Here is an 11,163-nt window from a genome sequence, read left to right on the forward strand (position 1 = left end):
CCCCCCCCCCCCCCCGCAACATACACACCCCCTCGCTGGACGCGCAGGCTCACGACAGCCAGGCCTGCCTCACCGCTGCCTCTGCAACTCCTGTGTCAGCAGAAACCAAAGCAGAAGGGGGCCTGGGTTTTGTCAGGGCTGCGTGGCATTTATTTTCAAGGACGGTTTGGCCGTCTCTCCAGAGTTAGACAGGAGATCGTTAACAGGCCTGGAACACGCCAGACCCTGTACTCCTTCTGTGAGCGGGGGCTTCTGTTCCCACAGCTGAAGCTAACGTGTGGACCCACACGGGGCCAGCATTCTCTCAACCCCACCAGGGGGTCCCATTATCACCAGTCCCATTTTACAGTTGGGAAGATCGAGGCTCTGTCCACAAGTGTGACAGAGGAGAGCTGTGCATGCAATAGCAGGTGGGCTGAGTGGCATCCTGGAAGGCTTCCCAGAGGAAGTGGCACCTGAGCTTGGATCCGCAGGAGGGTGAGTGGTTGACTCGGAAAAATAGCCCTCCAGAGTGAAGCCACCCAGCCCAGGCCACACGGCACGTAACTGGGGCATCACGATGCCCAGCCCTGAGCAGTTCTGGGTAAACAGGTACCACAGCGTGCGGAGGTGTGGCGGTCTACACCCCAACTTGCTGTCAGCCACCACTGGGGGAGCTCCATGTTGAAAGTAGGGCCCACTGTTCAGCAGAGGTGATGGGACTCGTGGAGGCGAAGGCTGGGGGACTCATGGGGCCTTGAGCTGCCACTTTGGACAGACATCTGCCTGGTTCGCAGGTGGGCACATGGCGGGGTGTGTGGGGCCGGGGCAAGTCCTTACCCATCCACACCTCTCCGAAGCAGCCCTGGCCCAGCTTGACCTCCAGCCGCAGCGACTCCCGGGGGATCTCCCAGGCGTCCTTGGCCAGGCCCTGAGTCTGTGGCTTGGACGTGGGGCACACAGTGGTGAGGCGGTGGCACAGGCCGTCAGCGTGTTCTGAAGACAGAGGCAGGGAGGTGGAGTTCAGGCCCGGCGTCCGTGCTGGGGTCTCCGTGTCCCGCGGTGTGTGTGTGTGTAGACTTACACACTGTATGCACACAGGCTTCGGGGAGGCACAGGACACCCCCAAGGCCAGGCGTCCATACCTGTGTGTACACAACCGTCCCCAACACAGGCCCACACCGCCTCATGCATCTGCTCCCTGAGTCATTCATTCATTCATTCATCAGACTTTAAGCGGGGGCTACCTAGGCAGGTGCCAGGGACCCAGTGGAAACCTGCCCTCAGGGAGTGCATAGTCCAGGATGACACCCAACTTCCCTTAATCACCTCCAGGGACCACGAGTGTGACAGAGGAGAGCTGTGCATGCAACAGCAGGTGGGCTGGGTGGCATCCTGGAAGGCTTCCCAGAGGAAGCGGCACCTGAGCTTGGATCCACAGGAGAGTGAGTGGTTGACTCAGGAAAATAGCCCCCCAGGCAGAGGGCACGCTGCCTCATGCATGTGCAAAGGCCCTGAGGGAGAAATAAGCCCCTGGGTTGGAGGAACTGAAAGGAGGCCAGGGGGCTGCTAGAGAGTGACTGGGGGAAGGAGGGCCCCAGGTAAGGCAGGGAGGCCAGCCAGGTTTAGACTACCCAAGGCCTCAGAGGCCACATGGGGGTCTTTATCCTAAAATTCCAAGGTAACCCCTGGAGGGTTTTGATCTGGGGGAACGGGGTTCAGAATGAAACCTACAGTGGTGGCCAAGGGGACAGAGCCTAGCCAACAGAGGAGGAGTAGCGTGCGCTCTCAGGAAAGGCCACACCTGTACGCCCAGGCCACGGCCACGTGCCACAGGCCCACAGACACCCACAGAGAGCTGTCCACATGGGAGCACCCAGGCCATGACGCCTCAGTCCAGCCGGGCAGCCCTGAACATCCAGATGGATCGGCCACACTCCCGCACACTCGGCCTGGCCCACGCTCACGACCTGTGCACGTGAGCTCCCCGCCCGCGCTCTCTCTCCCGCTCTCTGCTACAATCCAGTCGATACAGCCACCCCCTCCTTGTCTCCCGGTAACCAGTTCTAACCGGTCCTAAGGCTGCAGGGACAAATGACACCGGCCTATGCCCCCTCCTTCCCAGCTCACTCCTCCAGGCAGCCCCCTCCTCACCAGGCAGCTGCAGAGGAGGAGAGAGGACAGAGGGGCAGGTTGGGGTGGGGGGAGGGAAGAGGGGAAAAAGGGAAGACAGGGCACAGGGAGAAGGGAAAAAGAGGTGCTGGGAGGAGGGAGAAAGGGGAAAGGAAGCGGGGGGAGGGGAACGGGAGCCCGCACCCTCAGGGTGACAGAAGTCCTGGCCCTTCTTGGCCCCAAAGCCCCCCTCCTCAGGGTCTGCAGCTCATAGGATAGGCGGAGACCCCCGCATGCTCTCCGAGGGCCTACTCCCGCCTGCACCCAGCTGGCCGCCCGGGACGCCTGCCCGGCACTCACTGGAGTAGTAGGCCACGAGCTGCTGCAGGCTGTTGAACTGGGTGCGGGAGGTGATGTAGAAGCCGCCGCTGTCCAGCTTGCGGATCTTGTAGTGTTTCACGTTGAGGCCCTTGGCGTTGTCGAAGTCAGACACTGAGAGGCAGTAGGCGCCTGCAGGGCAGGCCAAAGAGGAGCCGTGACCACCATGCCGGCCCACCGACGGGCCACGGCACCGAGCACACCTACCCAACACGGGACAGAAGGGAGGCACAGGCAGAGCCAGGTCTGGTCCAGCCTGTCTCTGAGCACCCAGTCTGGGGTGGCCACAGGGGCAGAGCCAAATGACAAAGGGGCACCTGACCGGAGAGCCTTTCCATGAACCCTGGGCCCTAGCAAGACCTCTGAAGCCCAGGTGTGCATCCCAACTGTGTGACCTGAGCAAGTGGCTAGCCCTCTCTGGGCCTCAGTTTCCTCCGCCGCACAGTGGGGCTGCTTCCCAGGCTGCTGGGGAGATTCAATGAGAATACATATAAGAGGGCCTGACACACAGTAGGTGCTCGATAAATGTTGGCAGGGGGCCTAACAGGAATGGTCCCAAGTGGCCTACCTGCCTCCCTTCTGTGGGTCTGCCCACGGGCACACTGTCCGGGCCCTGCCCCTTCCTGAAGACTCCAGGCTCAGGCAGAAGCCAGTGGTTGGCTGAGGCTGGGGCGATCCTGGGCAGAAGACCACGTACTGGGTGTGGCCTGAAGGCTGCCAAAGCTAAGCTGGGCCAATCCCGATGGCCCCCTCCCTGTTTCCCTTGAGCCTGGAAGAGCTCTGGGCTGGAAAAGTTTCCTTCTGCCCAACAGGCCTGGCTAAGCCTGAGCCTAAGAGATGCCTGGGGTGGCGTCAGGGAACAAGGCTGAGCCCCAGGGGTAGGGGAGGAGGCTGCAGTGGCCAGAGAAAGCCTTTCTCGGGAGGCAGCACACAGGCATCACACTAGAAGCCCAGTCCGCACAGCCCACAAAACCTCTGGACAATCCTCAGGTGAGGGTTACAATCTCCAGTGTAAAGAAGGGAAAATGAGGCCCAGAGAGGGAAAGCAGCTAGCCTCAGGTCACCCAGCAAGTCAGGCACAGAGCTGGGACTTGAACCCATACCTGGGTCTCCAAAGCCTGCCTTGGACAGCCATGACTTTCTACAGATGGCCAGGCCGTGTGCGTATAGAAGCCACAGGCCTGAGTCTAAGGCCAAGCCCTGACCACATGTGCACGCACACAGGCATGCCTGTGTCCAGTGGCTGTATGATCACACAGGTCCACACTCCCTAGGCCCTTGGGCACAAGGACAAACCCATAACAATTCACTCCCACACAGCAACCCACAGACAACTCCACCCCCACGTGTGCACACACATGCCTGGACCCACACAGGGCATGCACAGCCACATGACCTCTCATAAATGCACACACATGACACGGATGCTCTGCTTTCCCATCTCCCACTGAGCCCCAGGCCCACAGGAAGCGGGAGCTTCATAGCTATGGTAATGGAGAGTCTGCAACCCACGTGCGGAGGGGCTGGAGAAAAAGGGGTGATCATTCTCTGGTGGGGAGGAAGAACAGGAGAGGAAGAGAGGCCAGGACTGTTTGGGGGAAGGGCAAAGCCAGGTCCCAACACCCAGTCCAGCCCCTGAGGCCCCTAGAGAAGGGGAAGGAGAGGGGCCCATTGCATCAGTACCCTCCCTGGGAACAGCCTTTTGCTCTGTGACCCTCAGACTCCCTGACAACCTGTGCCCATTCCTCACCTAAGGAACCTGAGGCCAGAGAGGCTGGCCTCTTTTGCTGCACCTGTTGCCTCATCTTTTGCTGCATCTCTGGTCAACCCAGAGTGACTCAGTGTTCCTCAATTGGACCTCCCTGCCTTTGATCCTGTCTTTTTCTCTAGCTGGAGGGCTCTTCCCACCCCACTCCATATACCAAACTCCTATTCATTCTACAATACCCAGCTCAAATAACCCACAAAAGGCTCAGTTCCCACTGGTCAGCAGAAGCACTCATACCTTTCGTGGTCTCGCTTTCTCGCACTAGGAAGGTACCTCTTGGGTTCTCCGCATTGAGCAGTAACCGCTCTGACTCCCGTCTGGTGATCTTGCCAAAGTACCACCTGGGGAGGGAGGGAGGGAGGAGGATGGTGCTGGTGGTCCAGGCTTCCACCCACCCACAGTGCCTCTTCCTGGGATGTGGCTGGGGCCCTGGGCAGCCAGACCTCCCACTCTAGCCCAGGAGAGAAGCTCTGAACTGGCAGCGATGGTAAGCAAGCAGGAGACCAGAGTCGATACTCACTCCTCGGCCTGGATGGAGTCGGAGGGCGCGACATAGTTGCTGGGGATATAGCCCGTCTGTCCTGTGCTGAGTGAGTGGGCCAGCCACCAGTCTCCCTCTCTGAGCAGGGGGAGAGGGAGGGAGCAAAGGAGAAGGGAACCATCAGCAATGGAGCCCGATGCCTGCAATCTTTATAGGTGCTGTGCTGGGGGCTCTTGAGGCTGAGTGAGGTGCAGGGAACAGTGAGATCAGGCCTCTCACAGCTGTGAGGCCGAGGCGGCCTGGGACTCTTCCCCTCCCTACCCCAGATGCCTCTTGGCCAAAGCTCACTCAGATGACAAGGCCCGAATTCATGGGGCAGAGTCCTGGGACAGGAAGTGATCTGCTTTCCTTCAGATAGAACAAGCAGTCTCAAGATGCCAAGAGCCGCCTTGGGATTGAGGGAGGGAGTTCCCTGTCTTTGGGGAGCAAGCAAGTTGTAACAGGAGAAGATTCCTCCTGAGATGGATGTCAAATCAGACCTTCAAAGCCTCCCCAAGTCCTGAGATTTGGAAGCCCAAGCCTGGGAGCTGGTAAGACCTGAGTGGAGGCAAGGGGTGGCTCTTTGGGGGCTTGGTGACAATCCAGGCGCCAACCCTGCAAACTAGAGCAATGCTTGCCTTTGTCACACATCATGGGTCACACCCACAGGGCTCCTTGACTGAAAACTACAGGCCTCTTCCTGCAGCCTACCCATCTATGGGGGAAACTGAGGCCAGAGGGGGCTGGGACTTGCCCAAAGTCACACAGTGAGTCATGTCAGAGGGAGCTGAGGTAGCAGAGCCCCAGTACCCAGGGCCCTCTACACTAATTGCCCCATGAGGAGGAGGTGATGGGGACAGGGTGATGGGCAGCAAGAGCCCCCGGCAGGGCGGGTCCCCTGGGTCTGGGTGGGAGTGGGGAGGGGGCACAAGTACCTTTGCAGCCATCTGAATGTGAACCAGGTCTGGCTGGAGCGGGGGTCCAGAGACACAGAGGAGGGAGGAGAAAGCGAGAGCCCAACAGGAAAGAAGAGGCAGAAATGGGGGTGGTGAGAGAGAGAGAGGCAGAAAGAGCAAGGGAGAGAGCTGAGCGCCAGGCGGTGCTGGGGACGGGGGAGGGGGGACAAGGCGGGGCAGCCACTAGGGCCTCGCATCCAAAGCAATCAAAGGGGACAGGGAGAGGGTCTATGGGGAGGGAGGAGAGGCCAATGGGAAGGGCTGCCTGGGAAATAGGGTCCAGCCCCCTCCCGTTCCCACTGTGCAGATGGGAAGACTGAGGCTAGAGAAGCAAAGGCCTCTGCTCAAGGTCACGTCACGCAGCCAGGCCCAGGTTCCTAACTCCCAGATGAGAAGGAAGCCTTCCCTACAGGGTGCAGCAGGGCTTGATACCTTGCTGAGCTTCTCAATCCAAGGCTGCCTTTGACCTCATCACAACCCTGAGAAGACACACAGCAAGCAGGATGTGCTCCCCCACTCCCTATCACCGGGACACAAAGAGAGAAAGGCCCTTGTCCACAGCCACAGTCTGGACTTGAACCTGGATCCCTGGCTCCTGGTTTTTCTGAGCTGCCTCTGACCCATATTCTTCAGCCCATTTTGAAGATGGAGAAGTTGAGGCCGGGACAGAGTGGGGCTGGGGGAGCTCTCTGAGAACAGGTGAGTACAGGTGAGCATCCCAGAGCCAGGGGCCCAGCCAGGTGGGCCAAGGCTCAACCAGAGAGTGTGGTGGGTCCCTTCTGGATGGAGTGAGGTGAAGAGAGAGAGATTGGGGCTGTGCGGTCTGACTTGGCTGTGAGATCACCGCACGCATGCTCAGGCAGGGGCACAAGCTCACGTGGGGGTCTCTGCGGGAGAGGGAGGGCCCTGGAGTGAGAGGGCGAGGCCCGCCTCAAGGAAAGAGCCTAAAGATGCCCAGGCCCTCCAACTACCTCTCTGTGTGCACCCACATGGGGTGGGGGATCCACACTTGTCTGTCCCATTTGACCCTCAAGGCCACCCTGCTAAGAAGGAAGGCAGGCCTCAGCCCCCCAGATGATGAAACTATGGCTCAGAGATGTCTAGGGACCAGCCCAAGGACACACAGCACCACCCAGGCTGGAGTAACCCAGCACTTTCTTTGTAGAGTTGGGGAAACTGAGGCACAGAGCGGGGCAGAGACTTCCCAAGGCTACACAGCAAGGACTCATATCACAGGGAAAAGCTGAGATCTTCCAGTCCCAAGTCTTCATTTCACCAAGGGGGGAAATAAGTCATAGAGAAGGGTGGTGATTTGCCCAAAGCCACACAGCGAATCAACAGCAGAGCAAGGGTGAGAACCAGGGCCCCTGTGTGCCCACAGCCAGACACAGCAGGCCTCCGGGACCCCTGCACCCTCCCCAGGCCTCTCAGAGGCTCAGAGACCCTCAGGGAAACCAGGGGAAGAGGGAGGAGGAGGCAGCAGGACTGGGCCGAGGTCTAGGTCAGAGACCACAAAATGAGGCAGATTGACAAAGCCAGAGTGTGCAAGTTGGCTGGCCTCCGGCAAGCCCCCAGCCACCCACTCACAGTGGAAGGCCGGCAGGAGCTTATGTCCAGGGGCCAACCAAGCAGGGACCCAGAAGCAAGGGTGAGGGTTCAGCTCTGCTGACACTACCCAGACTTCTTCCAGCAGAGCCTCCACCCGCCTAACCTCAGCCCATGTGTGAGTTTGGGCTCACAGTCCAGTTTGGGGGTTTTATTTCACAAGGGCAGGGATGGAGGTGCACTGCAATCTCACTAAGGATCCAAGGTCCACCTTCAGCCTGGCCCCAGCTCGAGAGGTACCTCAGAGCCTGAGCACCAGAATCAGAGCATCCTGGCGCCAGCCCAGCTCACCACTTGCAGGCTGCATTACCTTGGTCCTCATCTGCAGTAAGGGGATACTCATGCCTCCCTCTGAGGATGTAAAATACCGGCACAGGGCCTGGCACATAGTAGGTGCTCAGCGTGCATGAGCTGTTAGTATCTTGATTTGGCTAAAAAAAGAAAAGCAATTAAATCTGCAACTCTGTGGTACTCCTCCCCACTCTCCAAAATGTTTTTAAAAACCAAAGCAGCTCAGTTCCAGTCTCCGATAAGGATTTGCTGTGTGACCTTGGGCAAGTACCCTATCCTCTCTGGGTCTTAGTTTCCTCATCTGTAAAAAGGAGATAATATTCAGAAAATCTCCCGTGCAGGCAAAGTGTGTAAATCAGTCAGCATCAAGCCAGGCTTTGGGTAAGCTGATTACTGTGATTATCATCTGAGCCTCAGTTTGCCCACCTGTGAAATGGAGCTATCAAGCCCCATCTTCCCATGCCAATGGCCTGGGAGGCTCAAACCTGCCTCAGGTGGCTGTGAGCTGTCTCAGCCAAGGACCAGGGACTGCCCTCACAATGAGGGGCCCCATAGCTTCCCAGATCAGTCCAGTCTGGTGGGGATACCGATCTGCACCCGGCTCAGAAGTAACAGCGGTGTAAACCTAACAGGTTGAGCAGATGTACTGCATCTGGCACCTTCCCTAGGGCCTGGTTCCTATCAGATAGGCAGGAAGAGGGAAGGAAGGGAATCACACATTCCCTGCCTGACCCCTCACCTTCCCACATGTGGCAAGAGGAGAAAGCACTGGACCAGGAGTCCCCAAGCAACAATTTTACATCCCAACTGCTGTCACTAGCTGTGTGACTTCACGCTACTGACCTCACCTCTCTGAGCCTCAGGATCCTCTTTTTGGAGCCTAATCCTTGTGGGTAATTCAGGCTGGCGTGTGGATTGGGAGTGTGGCAGCTTTGGAACCTGGGACATTATGCCAGTTTGGGTCCTTCTATTTAACTCATTTGGGCTGTTGGGACTGGCCAGAGGAGCCGTTTGGGGATTACAGGCAAGCTAGGGCAGCTGGGTACGGCCCAGGCAGTGAAGTTTCCGAGCCCTGAGGGCTGGACCCATGGTTGGTGGGGAGAGAGCAGGGTGAGGCCAAGGCAAGTCATGTGAGGAGGGCCGGAAGGGGTCCCTCACCCCATGGTGGGAAATAGAACTGGAGTGCCCAGGGCAAGGGGACGGAAGTCAGTGCCTGCTGGAGCACTGCCCCAGAGAAGCTGCTGGAATCATCTGGGTAGGAGGAAAGGGCAATTTAGGAAGCATCCCAGAGTCAGACCCAGAGGGGCTCTGACTCCTGGAGACTTAGACACCGGAGCAGGGGCTCAGGGCAGTCACACCTCAGACCCCAGTGGCTTCCTCGGACCCAGGACCACACAGCACCCAGGATTCTAGGAGCAGAACCGTTTGGCATGGAGATCCAGGGAGTGCGGGCTCCAGGCTGCTACTGTGAGGACCCCAACCCGGCCAGCCCCCAACTCTCCCAGAGGAGCAGCTGAGCTTTGTGATGTGAGGAAGGGCTCCCCATCCACTCCCGCCCTCCCCCACCCTCCAATCGGGGTGCCTCACTGCCACCCAAGGGCTTCGCACGAATGGGACTCCGCCACTTCCTGGCAGCCCCCAGCCCATCATGGAAGGTAGGAAGAAGGAAGGGAAGGGGCTGGACAAAGGAAGTGAGGGCTGCCCTCGGACTCGGAGTGAAAGAGGCAGAATCAAAGTTTTGAGAGCTTTGCTCAGGCTGTGACCCCCTGAGACACTCTTCCTATCGTTGCTGGTTGAGACAAAGCCTCTAACCTGAGGCATCCTCCCCAGCTTGGGCCCTTCCCTCCTCCCGGCTCCTCTGCACCTCCACAGAGCCCCTCTTCCAAGGGCTCGGGGTCACGCCTACCCCTCCCAGCTCTGCCACTACTAGCTGTGTGACCTTGAGCGAGTCACTTCACCTCTCTGGGCCTCAGTTTCCTCATCTGTAAAAGGGAGCAAGTAAGCATTTCCACTTTCCAGGGCTGTGGTGCTGTACAAATAAAACAACGCAACTGTTCCGCACGAGAACAGGCCCACACTCGAGGCACAAGAGACGGTGGCTATTTTATGACTGTTCACTCATCTCGTGCAAAATCACCCCCCGGGCACCCACAGTGTGCTGAGCAACAGGTGATGGGGGACCCAGAAATGTGGCAGGCCCAAGAGCAGCCCTCAAGGAGTTCCCAGTTTGAGGGGAGGGAGATACAAACAGCCAGAACCATAAGAGAACTGGAGCGGCATTGGGACTCAGACAGAAGGGGGTGGGGGGAGCTGGGAAAGCCCCCTCCCTCCGGGAGAGCAGCTTAAGGAAGGGAGAGAGCTGCTGCCCAAGTTCCAATCCTGGCTTTGCTACTTGGTAGCTGTGTGACCTTGGACAAAGGTCTTCACATCTCTGAGCCTCAGTTTCCTCATTTGCAAAATGGAGATGGCCCCTCCCCCATCACTACAGCCCTGGTGGGAGGGCAGAGCAAATACAAGGACATGGGTAAAAATGCCTGCTACCTCTTTTCCCCTTTGCCTCACAAAGGGGGCAGTTCTGAACTGGATCTTGAGGGATGAATAGGAGTTTGCCAGACAGAGATGGGAGAAAGGGTGCTTTAGGCAGCGAGAACGACATGCACAAAGGGCAGGGAGGCATGAAGAAGCAAGAAATGCTTGGAGATGGTGGAGACGTCCAACCTCCTTAGCCAGGCCTTCGAGGATGCTCATGGATCGATTCTACTCCACCCTCTAGAACCTTCTCGCCCATCTGCAGCCCTGAAGGCCACCAGCCCCCTCCAGCGCTGCACCCTCCCACGAGCTGCCTTTCTGTGACGGGGACCGCCTTCTTCCACTCCCTCCATCGCCTCGACTTCACTGTGCTTCCTGCAGGGTCCTGCTTGAAACTCCCAGCCCCTGTGGTCGCCATCAGAGGCGGGGCACACAGCAGGGGCCCTAAGGCCTGAGCTGACCCCGGCCCCGCCCTCTGCCTGCCACTTGGCCTGGACTGGGGCTGCATCCCGGCCACACCCTGGCTCCAGGAGGGCATGGTCTTCTCCATCCAGGCCTCACTGGGCCCAGCACTGGACCCTGCATGCAGCTGGCACTCAGTGTGGGCTGAACAGGGAGGGGAGGGGTTAGCATGAGGTGGACGGGGAGTGACGGGGGTGATGGGGGGACCCTCCCCATTCGCAGCCTGGGATTAAGGTAGGGATCTGGTCAAACTATTGGGGGTGAGGACAGAACCTGGGGAAGCGCAACCAAGGGAGCCAAAGACCATATGAAGCACATGCCGGCGGCAGCCCACCCCCACCAGTGAAGCGCCCCTACCCAGCCCGCCGCCCACGGAGTGTGTACACACCTGACATCCACCTTCCTCCTAGGGCCAGCGAGAGAGAAGCAGAGAGGGAGAAGCTGAGAGAGAGCTGGAGGGAGGAAGCACGGGCCAGGAATGGGGAGGGGGTTCCCCGAGGCTGTTCGGGGGGGATGGGAGGTGGCGGAGAGGGGACGCAGGCCCTCCGAAGGCAGGAATGACG

The 11,163-nt window shown here is 58.9% G+C and overlaps 1 protein-coding gene across 1 annotated transcript in view; it reads right to left on the minus strand.

Moving 5' to 3' along the window:
* SRC (SRC proto-oncogene, non-receptor tyrosine kinase) overlaps nucleotides 1-11,163 on the minus strand; it is a 19,896-nt gene that overhangs the window by 5,175 nt on the left and 3,558 nt on the right. The window contains exons 3-6 of the mRNA XM_007447726.1: nucleotides 4,758-4,856; nucleotides 4,475-4,578; nucleotides 2,452-2,601; nucleotides 820-975 (exon numbers count right to left, since the gene is read on the minus strand). Coding sequence (XP_007447788.1) covers nucleotides 820-975; nucleotides 2,452-2,601; nucleotides 4,475-4,578; nucleotides 4,758-4,856 — 509 coding nt within the window. The remainder of the gene's footprint in view (nucleotides 1-819; nucleotides 976-2,451; nucleotides 2,602-4,474; nucleotides 4,579-4,757; nucleotides 4,857-11,163) is intronic.

Source organism: Lipotes vexillifer, unplaced genomic scaffold (assembly GCF_000442215.2).
Source record: "Lipotes vexillifer unplaced genomic scaffold, Lipotes_vexillifer_v1.1 scaffold397, whole genome shotgun sequence".
In the NCBI taxonomy this organism is placed as follows: domain Eukaryota; kingdom Metazoa; phylum Chordata; class Mammalia; order Artiodactyla; family Lipotidae; genus Lipotes; species Lipotes vexillifer.